Source organism: Typha angustifolia, chromosome 5 (genome assembly GCF_048772165.1).
Source record: "Typha angustifolia cultivar Huaian chromosome 5, ASM4877216v1, whole genome shotgun sequence".
NCBI classification, from domain to species: domain Eukaryota; kingdom Viridiplantae; phylum Streptophyta; class Magnoliopsida; order Poales; family Typhaceae; genus Typha; species Typha angustifolia.
The window spans coordinates 5431811-5455299 of NC_133243.1; the positions used below are offsets into that span (position 1 = coordinate 5431811).

Sequence of the window (23489 nt, forward strand, 5' to 3'; positions counted from 1 at the left end):
TAAATATATGAATATCCCAACCAATTCTAAAATGCATTGATACGTTAAGAAGATCTTCTCCAATTTAACCAAAAATCTTCTACAGTGACATTACAGATGAATATTTTAGTTGCATCGTGGTTACAGGAGAAGTTCCGAGGGAACACATCAATTGCAGGTCAATTTGGAAACTAGTACTCGTTGAGTTTTGGAACGAAGGTCGCACCATCTAATATAGACGTAACTATATTAGAATAAGCTTATGATTATTCCACAACCATAAGAGGGCAGAAAGGCTTGCAAGCATTCTTGACTTCAGGAAACTTCTGCAGTCGGGTTTGCAGAAGATCGAGCAAGAAACGCTATGTTTGTATTAGAAAACAGGGGCCAGTGATGGTGTTTCAAAATATCCATCATATCAGCACATATACGGGTTGCAAACATATTCCAGTACTATGATGTGGTTGGCCATTGGCACACTGATACAGACAAAGACATTTTCAATCTCATTTTACAACGTTTGAAGCTTTAAACTAAACTCTTGAATATGGAAAAAAAAAAAACTCACATAAAACATTTAATTAGCTTGCTATTTACTCCTTTGGACATGCTCAATTTTTCGTACTTCAGGTACAGCGTACATTATTTCACCCTTGAAGTTCAACAACCACAGATGCTTCCATAAAGTCATGTATAATAAACTTTGATTATTAATCAGAAGAGCAATAAAACTGACAAGAAGCAGGCTTTAATATCTCTCTTTTTCCAAGAAAGGAACTTTGATTCATATGATGTCTTCCAGCTTTCTCTTACATTTGCATATAGCATCTTAATGTGCTCCACTTTTACTTGGGAAAGAGCCAAGGCAGTGCGAATGCTAGAGATCATGTATTCATATTTCAGACCTGTAGAAACACCTCACTAATAAATTAAACGAGCTTTGTATGACACATCGTTTGGTTGCAGAAAAATGGTAGCGTTGTACCTGAGAATTCCTCGCTTTAAGCCTATGTATCTCTTCATGCGCACAAATCAGCCTGCAGCCATGAACCAAATGTCTCAAAAAAAAAAAAAGTAAAATAAAATAAAATAAAAGAGGACTCTTTTGCATCTTTAAATTTGGCTTCAGATCATTATGACTACCTATATTGCAGATCAGTGACATCTTGTATTAGTTCTTTCTCTCGTTCCTGTGCTACTTCCAGCTGCAGGAGAAGAAATACATCCATTAAGCATTATATAGACAACAAAAGATCTTCAATGATATTTCATATTATAATAAACCAAAAAGAAGAGGATTTAATTGGTCATCGTTGCCATTATGTCACTATGAAGAAGCTGCAAGATATAATTATGTTTGGAGTATGGACTTCAAGAACTCATCCATAGCCTAAGTGTTCTCCATTCTCACAAGAAAAAGAAGACAGTTCTCCATAATATATGGTGTTTGGCATCATGATAAAATATTAACAAAAGCACATATTAGTGCTTGACTATGATATCAAAGACACATCTACGTTGAGAATCTCACATAGAATATACATCATAGAATTGGAAGGAAAACAGAACTTCTTTTGTCTCTGTTTTTTTGACTCAATTTTGTGCAAACTGCAAAGTTCCACGAATGTGAAGGATATGATAGAAAGTAGTGCAATATCATAGTCACCATCAAATAATACATAATCTTGGTATTTTAGTAATTCTGTAACTTGAAAGGGCTAGATAGTTCTCTCTTATTTTGGACATGTACATATTATGCGTTTTTGTTGGTATTGGAAGAAGTGATCTGTAAGTAGAATAATTCCTTACCAAACTGAGAAGATCAGTTCCTTCCACATTAGTTCATCATAAGAATGTAAACAAAAATATATCATCTGTTGTCACAGGCTCACAGCTACTATTGCCCTCAAGAATGCATCCCACATGACCTAATTTCTTGTCTGCACACAACCCTTATAACAAGTATATCTAAAATGACATACAAATTTGATATACAAGATAGCACAAGGGCAGAGACATTAAATCTTCTAGCTATGGCATGATAAAAGATCTCCTATCCAGAGAAATAAATGCTTCAAGAGATGCTTAAACTGGAATTAGATGAGCAATCCTCTCTCCAGTTCCAAGTTCTCAAAAGTATCTTTGTATTGTTAAAGAACTACCCACACATTTTCCAAGCTGAATATTCTATGCCAAACAGATGCACTGGAACGAGATCATATGAGTAATTGGCAATGGACTAGAAGTCTAGAACAATGATCCTCTAACAACGACTGATCTACTAGATAATTTCTAGAATTTGTAATACCCTGCTTTCTTACTTTTCGTATTTTACTGCCTACATGAATTTCCTGTGACCAAGTTTATCATTATTATCATATCCGATCCTTTAGTTTAGGCCTTTTATTCACACATTGAAGAAAATAATCAAAATATATGCATCTGGAAGCTTATTGTGAATTGTGTATTAATGAAGGCCATTTCATATTATCAGTAGATTTGTTCTTGATAAGGAAATGTATGAAATTTGTATTGATGTCATTCAGTTCACCATCAATCCACACCCTTGCTTTCTTGCATCAAGGAAAATAACAAGAATTTCCAAAACTACTGTACAAGCAGGCAAGTCCTCCGTTGTGCCTAAATAAGTCATAACGATATTGTGCAATATATAAAATAAGTGATTTAGAAAATTATTGTAACTGCATAAACTTAACTAGCACCTTCAATTAGGATAGGTTAATTTTTAGACAATTGGAAAGAATTATTGTTATTGTAACTGCAAAAACTGAAATAGCACCTTCAATAGTTATGCTTCTAAAATAGATAAGATGCTGAATGAAAGCAAAATGTTTATAGGCATTTATACATGTTAAAGGGATAATATACTCTATTGGTCTCCTACCTAACATTTTTATTTTTGGGTCAACCATTAATCTAACATGGTATCAAGCCAGTTCTTCTAGAAGTTCTGAGTTTAAATCTCATCTATGCTCATTTAATCTCTATTTTCTATTATTATCTGTTCTTGTGAGATGAGGGAGGGTGCATATCCTACTACCTTTCATCTATCTAGGTGTGGTGAATTAGGGTCACATGTGAGATGGCATGTTTAAGGACATGTTATACGTTTTTGGTATGTTACCTAGTAGTTTAAGCTTTTTGATCAATTGATTATCTAACAATAAATTTAAAATGGAGCAAAATTTAAATAGTAATAATACGCTAAGAAACTTGTAAACACCATGAGAGAAGCATGAAATAAAATGCAAAATTCAAACAAGAATTATTGTCTCTTACCAAGGACTTCTCTACCACACTGGCATGTAATGAGGGAGACAGTCCATCAGTTGAACTAGTTGCTGAAGCTATGGAAACAGGTGATAAGCTACTGGTGGTTAATTGCTTCATCAAACTAAGGATATTATCCTGAACAAAAAAAAAAAAAAAAAAAAAACATAAGAAATATATAAAATTTCAGAGACTAGACTAGAGACAAGACTCTGTTAAAATCAAACTCAAAGTCAGAAAATGGAACACTAAGTTTCACCTCATACCCTTTGAAGTATGTTTGCTTGCAACATATTATGCAGCTGAGCGAATATGGAACAACAAAGAAAAGTTGATGCAGCATCAGATGAAGATGGTATACTTATTGCAGGAATCTGAGAAATCACCTGCAGGATGCATGAGATAAGCATTTGCTAACATAAGCTTTTTATAGTGCTAATTCTATTCGCTTATTCCTTTAGTTCTATAAACATAATATTTCTTAGCATACAATTACAAGCTTCTTTCTTTGAAGTTTGAACCACCAGAGAAAATACCCTGGCAATCAGAATGAAGAACTACGAGCATGGCACACCTTTGTGCCGAGTTGTGCCAGTCCGGCACGGTCGCATGCCGATTATTGTACCCATCTAAAGCCTTCTTGAATTTTTATTTTATTTTTATCAATCATTATCGAATTAACTAATCAATTGACTATTTAGAAAGCTTAGATAAAATTAATCATGATGAGACTGAGATAATAATAATGGCGGTGGTGGTTATAGTGATAATAGGGAGACTAAGTTTGGTAGCAGTAATGATAGAGATGAGACATGCATTCCTAATTTCCTATTACACAACCTTCTCAGAAAGGTATTGTATTTATAGAGGACTTGACTCTGTAGATAGTAGGACATTAGGAGAATTATACATATACGATGATATGAGTTTATCATCATTATTATCATATCAATCACGCTCACCAGAGGCATAACACTCTTATTATACTCTATATCCACAATCTGTATATGCTTATAGTGTGTCAGTGCCTGTCTCAGTGCTGGTCATTTTCGTGCATATTCAATATTCATATCATATCATAAGAGAATTATAAAATTTTATTTGTATAAAGACTATGTGAGACGTTACAACAAACAATATTATCAGTTAATAAACTTTATAAAATATCGACAATATTTAATACAATATTCTTGAGCCGGCAAATGAAGTATTTGATTATCCTCACCATTCTACACTCAACTAGATATTAGTTTTAATTAGTGAACTATTATTAATTAATATTGTATGTTTAATTTAATTATGGAGTATTTAATTATATTATGGAGTGTTGAATCATTAATACTAGTTTAAATAAATGTATTCAATCATATTATGTGTTGAATAATATTATATTTAACTATTAGTTTATCTTTAATAAAATAGGTCATTTACAAAAATAATCTAAAGATAAAACATTTTAATATAGGTTTTGATACATATATTTAAACCAAAAATTAAATATTAATAAATGCGTGTTAGTGGCATGTAAAGGTGTGCCACTGGCACGCCCCATGACGATTGACACGTGCTGTGCCGATGGTGGCACGGCATGGCACGTGCCACTAGCATGACCGTCATTGACTAAGAGTATTCTAATTTATCAAATGTACAAATTTCGAATAAGTCCCATGAGGACTATGCTTGTGGTAGATTGACAACAGGTTCTCAATTCAATACTAGACCCCCATGAAATACTTAAATGCACCCATTAAGCTTATTTAGCCATTTTCCCCCTTTTATCTTTCTCTCCATCATGTGCCTTCTTCTCCATCGAACATTTAGAGATTTGATTCTGGCCAATCTAAGGCAAATCCGATTTGCACAAGGTACGAAGACATGAATTACTCCCCATCTTCTCTCTTCCCTTCTTTTGTTGTTATTTTCCACTTCTTTCCATCCCCCTCTCTTTGTTCTTTTACCACCTCTACAAATGCCAACCACCTCTATCGCAAACAGAGGTTGTACTGAGCATTTTCACTCTTCATATGATGTTGTTACTATCCCCCTCTCTTTGTTCTTTTACCACCTTCTTTCTGAATTTTTAAGATTTTTCATGGATTTTATACCATTTCCTTATGAATGTTTTCTACTAACAAATAATTTCAACTCTTATCTGATTGTTGACAGAACTCCCTGTAATCTGGAAGTGTATTTCAGAACCTTGATTTAGCTTGTTGCAGAACCTCATGATACTCCTATGTTTGTCTCCATTCAACCACTAAAGAAACGATGGTTGGCCAAAGAGATAAATGGTTAAAAAGGATAATGTAACCAACCCCAAATAGCTGGACTAAAATTTGGTTGTTGTTGTTGTTGTTATTGCTATATATTTCCATTCATAAAGAGAGACACCCAAAAACATTACATTTATTTAATGAAATGCTAGAATATTTTATTGCAGAATGAAGCAAATAAGAGATAGCTATTAACCTGCATGCTGTGACTCTTTTGCAGGCCAACAGGTGGAAGAGCCTGAAAGGAAATAATGAAAACCATCACATAGATCCAACTGATAAGGAAAAAGATAAAGATACAACAATCTGGTCACCTTATCAAGGTCAACATGCTCAGATGTCACTTTAAAACGACCCCTTTGCTGTATAACTGGAGGTTTTGATCTATCATCAAAGTCATCAGCATTTAATGCTGCAGCAGAAAGTATCATTGTGAGGAAAAATAACCCAGTTGTAACAACTTGAGGAACTTGTTCTGCAAAGCTCTCAGTAAAATTGAGGACTTGACAATCAGTGCCAAGCATGCCAATGTGCAAACACCATTCTAGTGCCTTATCTGCACCAATACAGGGGAGCATTTGGATACTCCTCATACTGACTGGTGACAACTAGTGCCACCCCATGCCAGTGACGAACCTTGCTCTGACCCCGCAATGTACTCGTGCCAGACCAACACATTATTCAGCACAAGAATGTGCCTACCTATGGTGATTGGCACAAACAATGCTGATCGCTAAGACACTCTCCATGCCACAGATATGACAATTCTTAAATATTAATTGAGCATTACTGATCATTTAGTAGAAGTACTAAAAAAAAAAAGACTTGCATGCCTGCTGGTTTGGATGCTTTAGTTCTGGCTTCCACAGATACTTCATCTACCCCTCGGAATGTCCCTCCATTGCATTTACCCATATTATGTAGATGATTGTGTTGCTTCAAGCTAAAAAGAGAAACAGATATTAGTTATATCATGCCTTGTATTTTCTTTGAAAAAAGAGATGCTCCAAAAATATGCTCGAATATTCACTTTAATGAATAAGTGTCTCTGAACAAGAAAAGCCTAACAGGAACAGAAAAGAATGTCCATGGATCACGAAGGTAATGTCTTCTATACTTTTCTTCAAATTTTTCCTTCAAGTTCTTTCATTTGGTCTCTTACATTAGTACTAACAGATTATGATTATGTACTAAGAGAACATGATCCACAGGATGCATTAATTTGCACACCTAATGGTAGCTAAGACAAGGAGAATAGAACTTTTGACTATCTTTGACTTACAAGAGCAATACAATATCAGAAGTTCAGAACAACTAGAATATGGTATGGAGAACCCTCATGGGGACTTCATACTAAAGTGGAGATAATAATAAAAGTTGAACAAAGTACGTAAGGGAGTATATAGGCTCCCAGAATGTTCATCATATTAAGTCTAAAATAGCATTGTACATATAAATGAGGATACCGTGGCATTATTTTATTTGAAACATGACAAACCTTTCTACTTTTGCTGGAGGAGGAAAATTATCTGATGAGCAGGAACTTGTAGAAAGCTTCCCTTCATGAGAAGAATGTGGACTTAGATCCTCTAAACCTTTTCCATCAACCTCTTGTTCGTGGCTCTCGGCGACAGTTCCTTTTCTAGTATTATCATTTAACAGCAAACCATTCTGTCCACTTGTATCACTTACCTCACTGTCAGATCCATCAGATTTGGCTCTGCAGAGAGAAAAAGAGTCAATATGCTGCAATTAGTAAGACTGGACCGGAAGTATTTCAGGATATAAATCTGGCAAAAAGCAAAACTGTCCCTAATGAAAACTTCTATCTGTTGTGGGCCTATCATATAAAATACTGTTGCATCCATAAGATCAAACAATGTGATATATGAATCATGGAAGTTTATCCTGACATGCTAGCTAGCTGAAGGATTAGATTCAAATTCTGCTAAAAATAGATTGGAGGGTACGACTGAAAATAAGGTGACTTTGCTCTAATCACTGAACATTACCTCTTGAAGCAAGTAGCCTGATCAGGTGAAGAAAATGTTGACTTACAATCGGCCATCACATCATTTTCCTATTGGTTACATATGCTGTTAGAAACCAGCCACATTCATAGCCAGCCTAAACTACTATCTACAAAAAACTGACACTTACCATGTCGGCTTTGTACTTCAATGAGCAACTTGTATATAAGGACAGGTTTTCTGGAACTCTTTCTTGCAAAGTGTCTATCTCAAATAAAGAACTTGCACACCCCTCTGAATCTTTACCAGAAACAGTATCCTCATTATCTGGAATCTGGCATATATATAAAAAATACTATAAGAATCTCTAACTAAATTCATAGAGCAGAAAGAGAAGGTTACATGTCTACCAGTGAAGCCTGAGCTTTCAAGTCTTCTATGTCAAAGTTCCAGCTGCTGATTCCTCTATTATATTCATTCTAAAGGAAAAAAGTGATGAAAAAGACTATATAAGAATAAAAAACGAGATGTGATGACAGAAGTCAGCAAAACAGAAAGTAAGATTAAATCTGTTCCATAGTAGCCAAATGATTTACCAACCAGATTTAAAGAACAGAAATAAAATGCATGATTCTAGAAAGATGAGCCCCTACTTTTGACATACATTAGAAGAAGCATTTCTCACAGTGGTGAAAATGGGACAATAAAAAGTAGGATGGACAATTTTGAGGACAAGGTTGCCCTAAGGGAGGATGTAACATTTATCTCCTTCATAATGGACTGGATTAAATTTATAAGGTCTCTACTTCCAATTTTAGCTTAAATATTTTTAGCTCATAACTTTCGATAGGTCTGCTGGAACAGTTTCAAATCAAAGCTGTCTATTGTACCTAGAAAATAGATCCAGAAAATTCCAACTAATGGAGTCCCATTGCTGTTGAACCAATAAAGAAATTAAACTAATTAAGTCCATCATCCTCCCAAATAGATTCCCTTCGTTTTCTTCCCATTTATGCTTATATAGTTAGGGCAATTTTGTTACATTTTAATTTGCCTTTCACAGGGAAACTGGACGATCCACCTTAAATTTGATGAAGAGTTCTAACGAAACTATGATAAAATTCAACCATGTATAAAAGTTTTATGCTCAATATACATCTTTTCTTCGCATCGTTCCTCAAAGGTATTAGAAAGTATAGAAGAAAAAAATAGATTACAAGTGCAAAAGCTTATTTGTGAGGTTAGACTTTTCAGTGGAACTGAAACTTTAAATAATGGCTTTTATAGTTTCTGACCGATTTACTTACCACAGCACATCCTTATGTTACTAAGCTGTTGGAACAAGACATGCTGCCTAGCACAGAAGGCATGAGGCTGCATATCCTTGTTCCAAATTCATGTCAAACCAACAAGAGTTGGCACAAGGTCATGAATAAATCTGAGGATTATCAAGATACTTCCCCAATAATTTTTATTTTTATCAATACCATGAGACAATATGACCTCAATATTAGCATCCCATTGGATAGTTTAACCAACAGGTTGTCATTTTTAATAAATAAAATTTCCAAATATTTTAATTGTTAATATCCAACTATAATTGTCATTTGATTCATTTCTCATCTCCTTCTCTTTTAATTGTTTAAGCCCTCCATTGATACAGAATCTGCAGGTCATTTTATATTTTCATCAGTCTGGTCTCTCTCATATATATCACTACACAATCTAAGTTCTGTGATTAAACTTGTAGTATTTTGCAGAACACGACCTCAATAAATTCCTAAAGAAAAGGTTGAAAGATTTAGCCATACAAGTTTGTCCACACCCCTTGAGAAACTCAGTGATTATTTAATTCTTGATTCTTTCTTGAGATAATCAGAATCAAATTGGTGATCTCAAGTATATAAAAGATTGATTATTTTTATTTTTTTAAAAATCAAAAGAGGATGCAAATCTCAACACATGATTCGCACCAAAAGGGATAAAGAAGTAAAGAAATAACAGAGTAAATAGACCTGTGATATTTCTTCTTTCTCTCCATCGGGCATTTTCTTTTGAGCAAGCAAGTCTTCTTCTTTGTCCTGTATCGCAATGTTAGTAGCAAGAAGATAGTTTAGTGAAAATTAAATATTAGTTGGAAATTGCAGTAATGGAGATAGTATCAGCAATCAGTACCTTTAAAGCTTGATATTGGTCACCAAGAGTAGGCAATCCCTCCAAAATTCTTCGACTAATAAAATCTTGAGATCGGGCTTGCTTGAAGAAAGGCTGCTTTAACAGTTTATGTGCAGTAGGCCTTTTTGAAGGATCTTTCACCAAGCACATAGCAACCATTTGCTTAAAATGCTGAGTTATGAAAAATATTTCATATGTAAGAGAATAATGGCAACAGAAAGTATGCACAATGATCACTAATTCACTATATAATGTGAGATATACCCTTGAGAACTTTCTGTCTCTTTCATAGTCAAGGCCTGGTGGAGCATTTTGCAGGGTCATAAGAAAGACCTGGCAAGAGAACACAATGGAACATATTAAGAACTCGCTGTTTGACATATAAGGCAAACTTTTTCATCCAGCAGCTTCCTCGTCGGGATATTCCAGTTATTAAACTCTAGACCACATTAAGCTAAACTTAAACATCAAATTGCAGCAAACCTCCCACACATCTCTCATCTGTTGTGAAGCATACCTTCATTGGAGGGTATTTTGAAAAGGGAGCATGACCATGAGCAAGTTCCAAAGCAGTAATTCCAAATGACCATATATCTGCCCTGTAGATCATTTGCTAAAAGCTTTTGGAATGGGGAAGTACGCACACAGTAGAAACCTACACTAATAAATAAGTGCATGACTAAAAGTAAGACTAACTTGAAATCATAACCATTCCGCTGCTCCATCACCTCTGGTGCCATCCTGTTACAAGAACAAGTTTACAGTAGAAAAGAAGTACAAAAAGAGAAAAATGGAAATATGCTTCTGATTTCTAACTATGCACCAGCAAGGTGTCCCCACAATTGTATTCCTCGTGCGCTGCCGATCACCAGAATCAAAAAGGCAAGCAGAGACCCCAAAATCCCCAAGCTTAACTCCGCCACGTGCATCAACTAGGATATTTCCAGCCTAGATTAGAAAATGTGACACCATTGTATTATGATGAACTGAGATAATATTCAAGTTTAGCGAAGATATAGCAAAAGAAATATGGCCAAGCTAGCATAGTACTGCCCTGAACAGGGACTAAGTATGCATAGAAGGCCTTCTGCGATGCATGTGTTGTACCAATATTAGCAACATATGATAAGCCTACAAATGGATGAGGTGGCTAGTTAGCTTCGATATTTTTCATCCATGAGAAACTGCTAATTACCTACTAAACAAAATGAAAGCACGTTCCTGCATGTCGACAATATAACTAGGCCAGGATTATGATGTATATGATTAACATGGGTATTACTAGAATACAAAGGATTAAAACCACAATGTTCTATGGTTTAAGTTTTTGGCTTAATTAGTTAACTAACATGGCATAGGAGGAAAATTTTACTTGAGGTCATAAGTTAAAACCTTGTCAAGCCCCAACTAATCCATCCTTTTATCATTTCATTGGAAGCACGAGCTCCTCTCTCTTACCTTTCTTGGTTCCTCCTTTCCTCAAAGATCATCTAGACCTTTTCCACTGAATAGGCAAGGTCTGTTTAATCTGGTAGATATCCACTACTAATATCCTCTTCTCCTTCTAGTATGTTAAACTTTGTTCCTCCCAATATATTAATTATGTTTCCTGACGAGAAACTAGTTTGATGCCTAGAGATGAACACTTGCAACCCATATACCCATCTAGCCATTCCATGTAACTCCTTGGTTATATTTGCTCTACAACTACACGTGCCACGGGCCTATGTCTACTGTAATTGCTACATATTAGAAATACAAACTACTGATATGAAGAGAAACAGGTGTTCTCTCCCACGCATGGCAAAACTACTATTGTTATGACTAACTACGTTGTTGTGGAACATTCCGGCTAATAGGTGAAAGATGTTTAAGATTTGGGAATTTACTAATTGGAGTTTGCTATCTCAAATTCTCAACTATATTGACATTTGATGTTCACAGGTAACCCACTTGCAACTCATATACCCATCTAACCATTCCATGTAAATCTTTGGTAATATTTGCTCTATAAATACATCTGTCATGGGCCTAGTCTTCTGTAATTGCTACATGTTAAGAATACAGACTACTGACATGTAGAGAAACAGGTGTTCTCCCCCCATGCATGACAAAACTACCATCATAATGACGTAATATGTTGTTGTGGAACAGTCCAGCCAACAGATGAAGATGTCTAAGATTTGGGAAATTACTAATTAGAATAGATGTTTAAGATTTGGGAAATTACTATCGAAGAGTTTACTTTCTCAACAACATTGACACATTCAAGGAAAGCTACACCCTAAAGGACTATTTAGTATCCTAAATTCTTTGGTACTTTATGTTAGAATATAAAATATAAAAACCACTAACAACTTAAGCTTTTAGAGTAGTTGGTATATTAACATGATATCAGAGCAGAGACTCTAAGTTCAAATTCTGTTAACCTCACCTGTTGTTTAAAATATAAAACATCCACCAATTTAAGTCAAACTACTTCTTGAATCTTTCATAATGTCTCAAACTCAAAAGTGTGAGATAAGTATCAAAATATAAAATATAGAAACTGTCGTTATCTAACTTTTAAAGTAATTGATGAGTTAATATTTTAAGTAGTAAATATCTATTTCTCTATTCGTTTGCCACTTAATTAAGTGGTCTGTTAGTTTTGTAAAATTAGTCTAATAGTATAGACCCAGGAAATTTCAAAGAAATAGAAAATTTTAATGTGGTGATCTGGATAACTTGATGAGTATGCATGATATTATACAAAGAATGAATAGCGGCACCCAAACAAGAAACAACTAGCTCAAAGTTTACATAGCGACAGGTTCCTGCAAGTACTCCCTCTTGAGTTGCAGTTATATGCAGAAGTCACTTGCAAAAGATAACATTTTAAGAAATATGAATTAATCACATATAAGGGGAAAATAATCTCATCAAAATTAAGAGTTCTATGAGATTTTCTGATGCATCCCTTATTTTATTTATGATATCTGCGCCTAATCAAGGTTTGAAATGTCATACAGAAGGAGATATAATGTTAATTTATATTACACTTGCAGGATATTGTTAACAGATATCATAAGAGCACAGCTGCACAAGCACATATTAGACCATATTAATAGATATGATTAATTGCATATAAGGGGGAAATAATCTCATAAATTTTTTGAGAGTTCTATAAGATTTTCCGATGCATCACATATTTTGTTTATGAGATCTGTGCCTAATCAAAGTTTGAAATGTCATATAGAAGGAGATATAATGTTAATTTATATTACACTTACAGGATATTATTAGCAGATATCATAGGAGCACAACTGCACAAGAACTTTGGAGAAATCAATTCTAAGTAAAGCATTTAATTCTTTACCTGTGGACAAGAGAATTCATTACATAAATATAAAATTTTAAACAATGGTTTGTTTCTTTTAATTAATCAAATCATTTATCTACATGAATATAGAAAATTAAAGCCATACAAAAAGCAGCAACCAGTGAAGCAGGGCAGGCAGTATTAGGATTACTGCTTCCTGTTCATATCACTATGTTATTTGCTTATTATGCAGATGTTACATGGTTATAGAATTGCAGCTTATGATCCAAATAAGATCGGCAATCTTGAAGCTCCAGGTTTATGATGTCCTTGCATATAACACATAGTCCAGTATCTTAAAAAGGTGCACATTTACCTTCACATCACGATGTATATGCCCATGATGATGAAGATATTCTAAACCTTTCAGGGCTTCACGTAGCACTGTTGCAATCACAACTTCCTCGAAGCCATTTGGATACACCGATTTCATTATATGAAGACAAGACCCTCCAGCCATATAAGGCATGATGACCCATAAATTATGATCATTTACGAAGGAACAGTGTGCCTTAAGAACATTAGGATGATCAATCAGGATCATGATCTGTGCCTCACGGGTGATTCTGTTCTGTCAAGAATAAAAAAGGAATAGCCATTTGAAATTGCCACAAATAAAGTGGTTGAACACTTGAACTATAACAGGAAAAACTGAAAAAGTACTCCATAAGAAATGATAAACTATTCAGAGATCTCAGTGAGCCATCAGAAAAGAAGAATCGAGATTAAATTAATGACACCAATAGTGATATTTGGACGATTGTATCAGTTTATGACACAATTGAATATTTAGAAATTAGAAGGGACTGTACTAGATTTCAAACAAAAACAGTAAAGATAATGCTGGAAGTAAGATCTATAGCAATAATATTAAAAAGCAAGCTTCACCCCATTTTAGTGGGCATCCTTCACATCAAATTTGCTTGCTTAACAAACTATGACTGATTATCTGGTGCTGCTACTTTTATAATATTAAACAATAAGAAAAGTGGGCAACTCATTGGAGATAAAAATACATGATATAATAATCTTACAGCAACTTCTAGCTTAAATAGCATGTGTAGAAGCCTACACTGATAAAACTGAAATTAAAATGGAGGGAAAAAAGTTGTGATTATTATCAATGCATCAGGCCTGTCCTAGTACATTTCAGAATATTATATATATTGATACAAAAGTGAGAGGATATATATATATATTCATACATTATACATGTAATATAATATACCTAAGGTATAACATAAGATTATATGTACATCAACATAAATATATTCTATAATACACTATATTGTCATCTGTCACACTCTTATATCGACAATATCAATAGAACATAACTCGCTCAGTAACATGCTAGTGTTGATGGTATATATCCAGGATACAGGAAAAGAGCAACAGACATGCAAAAACAAAGCAGAAAATCTCAATCCTGCAGGATGGTTCTGCTTCTTGTGATCAACAGTTTGTTCACAACACTACCAAATAGCAACGAGTTTCTGTCTTTGCATTATATCATTGATCAGACTGTTCGTGATTTTCCTTTCAATTTCGCAATCGATGAGCTTCAAGAATGGCTATCTATGAAAACGATGTCAATCAGCTGGAAATCTTAAAAAATGAACCTCAATGATCTTTTAAGGGACTCGAGAAAGTTTAAACCAGACTAATAGCCTCCAATATTTGGCATCATGTAATATTTCAGGGATAGTATCTATGCTTTCCTCCGAAAGGTTGCATAAAGTACCACGAATATTGCCATCACTTAAAAGTGTGAAGACTCGAAGAATCTCGCTAATTATAAATTAAAAAAAAAAAAACATTGCTCGACTATTTTCTACTCCTATACATTTCTCAAACGACACAATACCAATTTTGTTATGTACAAAATTGAGCAACAAGCCCGTCCTCCTTCGTTGCCTCTCATCAGATTCTATCTCAAAATATGAAAACAATGTTCATACTCGGAAAAAATAAAAAGAATTTTTGTTTTCAAGATTGTCCTGAAACCGACCAAAGAAAGAACAAAAACAAATCGCGAGAATCAAAATTCAGCTAAGATTAAATAAGAGAATTATACCAAATCGCTGTTATTCTTTTCGAAATCAAGAATCTTGATCGCCACGACCTCGTTGAAGGGGACGCAGCGCGCGCGGTAGACGGACGCGCTGACGCCCTGCCCCACCATCTCGTAGAGCTCGTAGTCTTCAGCTCGGATCGGGTATTTCTTCCTCTCCATTCTACCTTCTCAGTTTTGAGAATCCAAATAGCAAAACCTAGAATTATCTAAGAAAGATAAGATGCATCCGAATCCCCTCTCATGGAGGGAAAGGAGAGGACGGGAATGAAAGATTGGTGAAGGAGAAGGGAGAGAGATGAATCGAGACAGGAAAGAGAGATTAGGACCGGGATTGGGATGGAGGGTTTCGCGCTTTCTCGTGAAGGAGCGAGGGATCGCGTGTTGCGGAGACCTTTCATTTGGTCCTGTTCCATTAATTACTCTCGCCTTTCCTTCTCCTCTCCCTCTCTGTCTCTCTGTCTGTCTCTCTCTCTCTCCGCGCGGCGTCGAAGGAGAGCGTGACAATTGTATCGGAAAAGCGCGCCACATGGAGGTTGGAGACAAGTAGAGCAACGGATCGCCTGTGGGAACGAGAGGCAGGAATTTCCTACGGGTCGGACGCGCGCAAGACCAAACTCCTTCGGTGGATCCATTGGACTTAGTATTATTTTGCTCTATTATACTATAAAATATATACAGGTCGCCCTTTAGTTTTTTTTTAAAAAGGTATTGTAACACTTTGAAAAAATTTTTTGAGCTGATCAGGTCATGCACTTATCACGTGACCCCTACCCCTCCCTTTTTTTCCCGCTCGTGTAGGCCTCATGTAGCACGCCGTCGGCGTAATGTTGACACTATATCAGCATGCATCGGCCTTAGGTTGAGCGCCACATGCGCCTTCCCCATCCCTCTTTCTCTTTTTAAATCTCTCTTCTCTCTCTAAGCATCTCTATCCTCCCAAGCTTGTTCTTTCTCTCTTTGGTGTTGCCATCGCTCATCAATCGAATCTCATTTTTATTGTGCTCGAGCCCCTTAGTGAGTCATTTTCTTATATCCTCATTTTAATTTTAGATTATGAAAAACGGGGTGTGTCTCAGGGCCCTTCTCATCATCGTTGTCTTTTCTCGTGAAATAGGATGGTCAACATGTACCGACAGCCTCCCCCTTGTTGAAAAACCTCCCTTTATCGAGGTGTAGTTATGAGATTCATCCTCACCTTGTGCCATGGTTGAAGGGAGCCCTTGCAATGGCAACATCTTGCACTAGTTTGAGGGCCTCCCTCGTCGATAGCCTTGTGCTTCACCGGTAGCTTGAACCCCTCCATCGATTTCCCTTACCCTTGTGGTGATTCTTGTATACCCCTTGGCCAGAATTTAGTCGTTGATTACTGGAACCCAATCCCCATGTGCCCACCTCTTTTTCTCATGGCGGACAGAACCTCCCCTTCTCCCTCTCTTCTAGTTTTGCCTTGTTGGGTTTTCCCTATCCTTAGACTTGTGTGGGCCTATCGGTGGATGGCAGGCAACTAGTGCTATCAATTCACCCTCCCCTTCCCACTAGGCTAAGCTAGACTCACAACTAGGCTTGGCCTTAGCCCATTGTGGGCTACGATAGGCTTGACATGAGCCTACTGTAGGGTTGGGCTAGGCTTGAGCTTAGTGCTGGTGTAGGCTTGGCTTGAGCTCGGTCTGAGCTAGACTTTAGCCTAAGCCTATTATGGGTTGTTTTAGCCTATTTTTCTACTAAGTTTTGTGAATATAATAATGACAGCAGTTTATTGCAAATATCATTGGGACCAACAGTTTATTGCAAATATCCTTGGGACCAACGTGAATCCCTGGAGTGCATCAAGTTTAGACCAAAGACTCCTCGCCATCAAGAAATTAGCATACTTCGGCAAGTGGACTATCCCCTTGCTTTTAAATAATGATTACAATTGGTGATTTAGTTACATAAGAAATGACCTTATGTATAGTATGACGGAATTATTAGATGATAGCATATGATTGACACAACATGACATTTATCATTATATTTGATTGTCTATATGATTTTATATATGTGGTAGCATGATTACTATAACACATATTTACTATAACATATAGTTCAAGGCATCCTTAAGCGGTGACTTATATTTTCCACACAAGCAGTACAAGAATGTTAAGTCGAGGGCTTGAGTAGGAAGACTCGAGACTTAATATTGATTGGTGGTAATGGGCCTATGACTGAGATCTTTAATCTGTGGTGACAAGTAATTAGTCATCTATTTGCTAGGTAATGAGCAAATAATTCTACCTCTAAGGTCTATACTCATTGGATGTGTTTATTTGGCGAGTACAGGTGTGGGTCGGGTCTAATGATATGTGAGTTAGGTGGACTAACGTATATAGTGAAAGTTAACACGCGTGGGAGTCAAATCATGCTAGTGAATATAACTTGATGTATATCTTATGTCATACATAAAGATGATTAAGGATAAGTACATTATTCAGATGTTATATGTTGGGTTGACCTTTAATATAAGTACATATTACTTTAGTCCCTTGGTGTCGACCCATTTCTTTCTCATCTTTCCCTCTAAAATCATATCTATCTACCATCCACGCCATCATTACTTCTGCTGTCCGCATCATTGTCCTAAACCCCATCACCCCTACTATTGCTCTACTCCATTCGCATCATCATGTTTGATCAATCCACCTTAGGATCGGTCCATAAGTGCACCCCTAGGTTGGTCCATATCATGTTGCGTCTAAATGTATAAACTTTGACATGATATTAAATTCTTTATGCATGATCATGCTAGAGATAATGTCACTTGTTGAGCATTATGCTTAATTATATTGACATATAATACAGATATCATATAGTTGCTACAGGAGCTTCTATAATAGTTTTCTTCGTAGAGCATGTCTCTTTTATTTCTTTTATGTTTTAGTTTTGCATTAGGGCATACTTTCCTCTTGTTATAACTAATTTTAGCATGCACTCGTATATTTAGGAACTCTGCTCGCTTTTATACTATTGATAAATTTATTGTAGCCTGCGGGCTTTACTATTGTTTCTGCAATTCTTGTGAGGGCAACTTCTTAGACGTCGTTATCGGGTACCATAAAAGTATCTTTCTACGCCTCTATAGTTGGAGAAAAAATATTATATTTTTGAGTTTTATTAGCTGATAAATTAAGATTACCTATCTACCATTAGATTTGGGTATCACTCCACTAAATGCTATCATATCTACCGGTTGAGAGAATGAGATAGACACAAGTCCATTTTCTTCCCCTCTTCTTCCTCTTTAGAATGAGATAGTCTTAAGTTTTTAGTAGAAAATTTTCAAAATATCTAATTATTATTATATTATTTAAAAAATCATAATGGTCACTTTAACTCCTCTTAATTAATAAATATAAACGACCAAAATATTTTTCTTTTTCTTGAAGTTAAATTGTGAAATATTTGTCAATGATTTTATCTCATTAAAAATAAGGTATTTTATGTTCTATTAAAATATTGGATAAAGTATTATATAATTTTTAACCACTATAAAAAACTTATGTAAGGAATTTTTTTTAAAAAAAATCTAAATTATGGTTTGATCATAATCAAATTACATTTAAGTAATGAATGAAATTTTTGAAAGAGTGCAATGGTTCTAGTGGTAATTATAATATTTTAAAAGTTTTTACTAGTAATTATGTAAAAATCTTGATTTAAACATATAAGAATCTAGAAAAAATTATTTCATCTTATTTAAAAAATAGTTTAATTTCTTAAATTACTATTATCAATGATCACCATGAGCTCACATGTAATAATATTTTTACCTATATATTTTTTGTTTAGTCTTTTTAATAATAAAAAGGTTAATTTTTAAGCTGAAAAAAATGCTAATTATAACATTTTACTTGAAAAAATACCGATGTAATTAGCGTTTTATTTTGGCTAAGTAAAATATTTAATAGTTTAGCGTTAATTAGGCTACAATGAAATATACCTAGTTTTGGTATTAAATTTGGAGCTAAACCTAAATAAAATTAAAAACAGGTCTAATTTGTTAAAATAAACTCACCGTGAAGGTCCTTAAAAATAAAGGGAGAGAGGAAGTGCCGACTCCCCCTTACTCCAGGTAAGTCGTTGCCGTTTTCAATAACTCTAAAACCAAACGATAAACCCTCGCTTAAAAGTTCGCTCTTCGTCTCTTCGCCTCTTCGCCTCCTCAAAAAGAATCACCAGTTCCGCCATGGCCGCCGCTCGAGAGCTCCAGTAGAAAAGGAAAGCGCTCCTTCTTGAGCTATATACCCTTCTCTTCTGTTCCCTTCTAGGGATTCTGCTATCTTCGGAGGTGGATCGAGATGAAGCCGGTGGTGGGGATCGTGGTGTCGAACAAGATGCAGAAGTCGGTGGTGGTGGCGGTGGATCGCCTCTTCCACAACAAGATCTACAATCGATACGTCAAGCGCACCAGCAAGTTCATGGCTCACGACGAGACCAATGATTGCAACATAGGCGACCGCGTATTCTCTCTTTTCTCTCTCTTTCTATTTCTCTTTTGATAACTTGGTTATAATATGTGGTGTGATTGGAATAGTTGACCTAGTTTAGAGCACTTTTACTGGTCTTACTGAATTCGTCTTGTATAAAGTAAAGTGATAGTTTATGTTAATTTGTTCTTTGTGTAGTATCAAGCATATGACTAGATCTATTGAAGCTTGCATCTGAGAGGAAATCGAAATAATTGTCGATGATCTTTTGTTTGCCCGTTTATTGAGTCGAGAACATCATAACTAGGATATTAAGTGGCGGGGAGATATTAGTAAGCAAGGTGATGATTTTCTTGGATTTGGAGAGTAGCTTGTAGAAATTTTAAGAGTGAATTACTGTGTTGTAATGTTAAGTTGTAAAGAAAAAGAAGTTCTTGGCAAAATATAGTATGACATATAGGTAAGATAGAAAAATTAAGGGTTAAAAGTGGGTAGAGTACCAAAGTATTTAAAGGAAAAAGAATAAGATTACTGAGAGGAGTTGCAGAAAGGGGAGATGAAAAAGTACCTAAATTGGCCTATCAGGATTCCGGTTATGGCAGTCCATGTGTCTTATCATTAGTATTTTGCTGGGAGCTACATATTCTTGTCTTTTGCTTCGGATGATACCTGCATTTATATTTAACTTCTTTTATAGAATATAAGGTGTTCCATTCTCACTTGTGATACTTCTCAAAGCTTGTTCTTGTTTATAACTTGGGCCCTTGATCCTAACCCCCTGACTTTTGGTTCAGTAAGCCCTTACAGGAATTTCAAATCTGGACATATTTGTCAACTATTACATCTTCTGCTTCTTTTATTATCTATACAGTGGTCAAGGTTCTCAGGTCGTAAGTAGAGTGCACCAAACACTGGTCAATTATATTCCTTTGTGTGCTTCAGACATTGACAACATGTTTTGATAAAGTATCTATATTTGGTTGAATTTTAACAATGATAAAGAAACGGCGTGTCAAGTAAGTAAACTTAATCATTTAACTACACACACAAATGGATCGTTCTCTGAGTAGTTCATTGGAATAGTCACAATGGGACTAATGTAATATATATTATTGCAACTCTTTTGTTTCATATTAGACACATGGATGTGGACCGATTTTCATGTTGGAGTTTTTTAAGAATATGTAAAGATGGACTTAACAAGTTGTGGGAATTCCTCATGAAATTCTCTTGTAGGGGAATGGCTTAGGGCTTAGGAGCGGATGCTGGAAATGTCAACTGCTTCTAGCACTCATTGTTCTCCTTTACTAAGGACCATTCTAAATCTTGTACTTGATATAGAACATCCAGATAGATAATATGCTAAACTGGTGAATTATAGTATATAGTGCTTTGTTAGACAGTATAATTCTTCTATACCTAACATAACTTGGAGCCTCTTAGTAATCTAGTTGCTCTTCTATCCGATTCATATCTTGCAAGCACTTTTTTGTTTGACTACTTGCTCAATGGGCTTCCTATATTTTCACTTTACTAGGAGATTTAGTATATATCAATGAGAAGAAAGAACACAAATAACAGATTAACTTATATAAGGTGTCATGGCACTGGGCAAGATCATAATTAACTTTTTGATTTTGGCATGTATATTGCTAGCAATCTATTCCAACTTTATCTGGCAGTTTTGTAAAATATCAAGAAGAAAGAACTTTAACTAGCTGTACTATCTGGGGCTTATAATATGTATGCCAAACAACTATAATAGCATATATGTCTGTTAATGGAAGACATAGTTTTAGCATTCTTGTCTGAAAACTAATTACCATATTGTAGCTGTGGGTTGTTGACTTGACTGGATATCTAAAGTCCAAGAGCTGAAGGTGAAACTCAATTATTTTGTTTTCTACTGGACTCACTATAGCTCAAAGCTTCTATTATGGCCTTTTTTTTTATTGCAAAATTATGAGTAGCCTAATAATATTTGCTAGGTTATATCCTCAGCAACAATTTACATCTCAAGTATGCCTAGAGGATGATGGCCGCAAAAGATATCTTGAGAGCTAGTGATGAACTTCTGTCCAAACAAACATGAAAGTACAAAATTTAATCTTCAGATTTCAAAGTGGTGCCCAGATGTATCAACTAGCAAAGGATGGGATACCATCAATCCTTTTGGACTTGCAGAGATCACAGAGAGGCGAAAATGGCTACGAATCAGTGCCAAACTGATACTTTAGTTTGCATTAAGCATCTCCCTTCAAAAAGCTTTAACTATGAAAAGTTGAAAACACCATCAGAATTTGATAAACATTTCAAAGTTCTTAATAGCATACTTTTTCCATCCACATCAGTTACATCTGCATTATATAAAACAAACCATGCCAAAATGGGTATTGTGAATGTTGTTCTATATCTCTAGTAAGAGGTTCTCCTTTTCCATTTATTGCCCTTCTGGGTTTATTATCTGTTTCATAATCAGAATGTTGTGGTACTCATTAAGAAGCAATAGCATGTAGAAAAATATTGGTTATGTCCTCTGGCTGCTGATCACTTTGTATTCCAGTGCATTGTATCATATTCTTCTCTTCCAACTATATATTTTTCACGTCACTGAGGTCCCCAGTTATGAAAAATATTTGGGTCGTCTTAAAAAGTCTTAAAGTAAAAAAGTACTTTTAGTTGTATATTTAAGAAAAAAAGTACTTTTAGTTGTATTTACATCTGTATTTGATATTAGTTGAGAAACATGGAAGTAAATGTTTTCCACGATTGGTTTGAAGACATTGATCTCCTATGTGGTGTTACATCTTTTCCTTTCTATTCTTAAATCAGGTAAGATTGGATCCTTCAAGGCCACTGAGCAAAAATAAGCACTGGGTTGTTGCTGAGATCCTTCGCAGAGCTAAAATCTTTGTTCCACAATCATCTGCAGCTCCATCTCCTGTTCGACCAGGAGGAGATTCTAAACAACCTGAAGCTGTCTCTCCGTCATCTTGAGATTCCATACATATGGCAAGACATTTGTATCAAATTGTCATTCGACAGCATCTCATTCGCGATCTCATTCTTACTGTCGCAACATGTAACTGTAATTTGGAGCAAGACTTCCTGATGGTGTTTGATTTAACTTGTTTTTGTTTGTTAAGCGCCTGGCTGTCTTTAGTGATCCAGATTAGTCAAAAGAGGGTTAAAATAGAAGTGTCTTGCTCAAGGAATACCTCCCTTAGAGCTTCAGATTGGCATTCTGTATAAATATCTACAGAATGTATTGATAAGTTTTTCTCAATTTCAAGCAGGCTAAGTAAAGCTTTCCCATTGGCTCATGAACCAGTTATTATGCCATTTCCTTAAAAGTTTATTAGATTGAACGAGCCTGGCAAGATAGTCAGAACCTATCAAACTGCAGCTCAAAATTTTATTCACGTTTGTTTGATCACTTGAAGGGAAAGGAAAATAGGAACAATTTGATTAGGAAAAGCTTCTGTTCGTCAACAGTACTTTCTTCCACGACAACTCGTAGGAGGTTGGATGGAGTATTTTGTAGCAATGTTCTTTAACTTATATATATAGTTGACTTTTTTTTTATTTGTGGAGAAAGCTAGTTGACCTTTTATTTGGACCAAGTCTGCGTTGCATCCATGTATGTGGGCTTCGATTAGGGCAATCCAATTAGTCAAACAGAAAACGTGAAATATTTTTAAGAAATTTATCAAAAACACCTCACCTTTGGACTTTATTATTAACCAAGCACATCCTACCATATCTATATTTATTATTTGATCCATATATTCTAATTTTATTACGTCGAAAACACTCTTAAGTGACTTTTAACCTAACAGAAGATAAAAGAATAGAAAATATTTTATTACCTTTAATAATAAGAAAACTAAAATATCTAAACCA

General features: G+C 35.2%; 2 protein-coding genes across 4 annotated transcripts; one reads left to right on the plus strand and one right to left on the minus strand.

Moving 5' to 3' along the window:
• Positions 1-353: 353 nt before the first annotated feature.
• On the minus strand, positions 354-15731 carry LOC140760302 (serine/threonine-protein kinase BLUS1). Of its 3 annotated transcripts, XM_073097208.1 has the most exons (21): positions 15450-15728; positions 15124-15319; positions 13366-13620; positions 10512-10636; positions 10385-10429; positions 10206-10287; positions 9953-10021; positions 9689-9859; positions 9529-9594; positions 7924-7992; positions 7704-7847; positions 7556-7623; positions 7042-7263; positions 6377-6486; positions 5858-5955; positions 5740-5781; positions 3537-3656; positions 3280-3408; positions 1123-1184; positions 965-1016; positions 354-884 (listed from the first exon to the last, which is right to left on the minus strand). In XM_073097208.1, the coding sequence occupies exons 2-21, from the start codon at positions 15280-15282 to the stop codon at positions 879-881; spliced, it is 2094 nt and encodes a 697-aa protein (XP_072953309.1). In that variant the 5' UTR covers positions 15283-15319; positions 15450-15728; the 3' UTR covers positions 354-878. The 3 variants fall into 3 exon arrangements, with proteins under 3 accessions (XP_072953309.1, XP_072953311.1, XP_072953312.1); XM_073097210.1 differs by lacking the exon at positions 15450-15728 and having other exon boundaries at positions 13366-13615; positions 15124-15265; XM_073097211.1 differs by lacking the exons at positions 354-884; positions 965-1016; positions 1123-1184 and having other exon boundaries at positions 3530-3656; positions 15124-15731.
• Positions 15732-19218: 3487 nt separating this feature from the next.
• Positions 19219-22784, plus strand: LOC140760523 (uncharacterized). Its single transcript, XM_073097522.1, has 2 exons — positions 19219-19619; positions 22419-22784. The coding sequence occupies exons 1-2, from the start codon at positions 19458-19460 to the stop codon at positions 22581-22583; spliced, it is 327 nt and encodes a 108-aa protein (XP_072953623.1). The 5' UTR covers positions 19219-19457; the 3' UTR covers positions 22584-22784.
• The last annotated feature ends 705 nt before the right edge of the window (positions 22785-23489 follow it).

What these genes read in the sequence shown, in the direction of transcription:
- LOC140760302 (XM_073097208.1), bottom strand. Translation starts at nt 15,282, where the DNA reads ATGGAGAGGAAGAAATACCCGATCCGAGCTGAAGACTACGAGCTCTAC. An exon ending in GAGACAGAAAGTTCTCAAGG is followed by an intron (nt 9,860 to 9,952) that starts GTATATCTCACA and finishes TTCATAACTCAG; the next exon opens with CATTTTAAGCAAATGGTTGC. An exon ending in AAGCAAACATACTTCAAAGG is followed by an intron (nt 3,409 to 3,536) that starts GTATGAGGTGAA and finishes TTTTTTGTTCAG; the next exon opens with GATAATATCCTTAGTTTGAT.
- LOC140760523 (XM_073097522.1), top strand. Translation starts at nt 19,458, where the DNA reads ATGAAGCCGGTGGTGGGGATCGTGGTGTCGAACAAGATGCAGAAGTCG. An exon ending in ATTGCAACATAGGCGACCGC is followed by an intron (nt 19,620 to 22,418) that starts GTATTCTCTCTT and finishes TTCTTAAATCAG; the next exon opens with GTAAGATTGGATCCTTCAAG.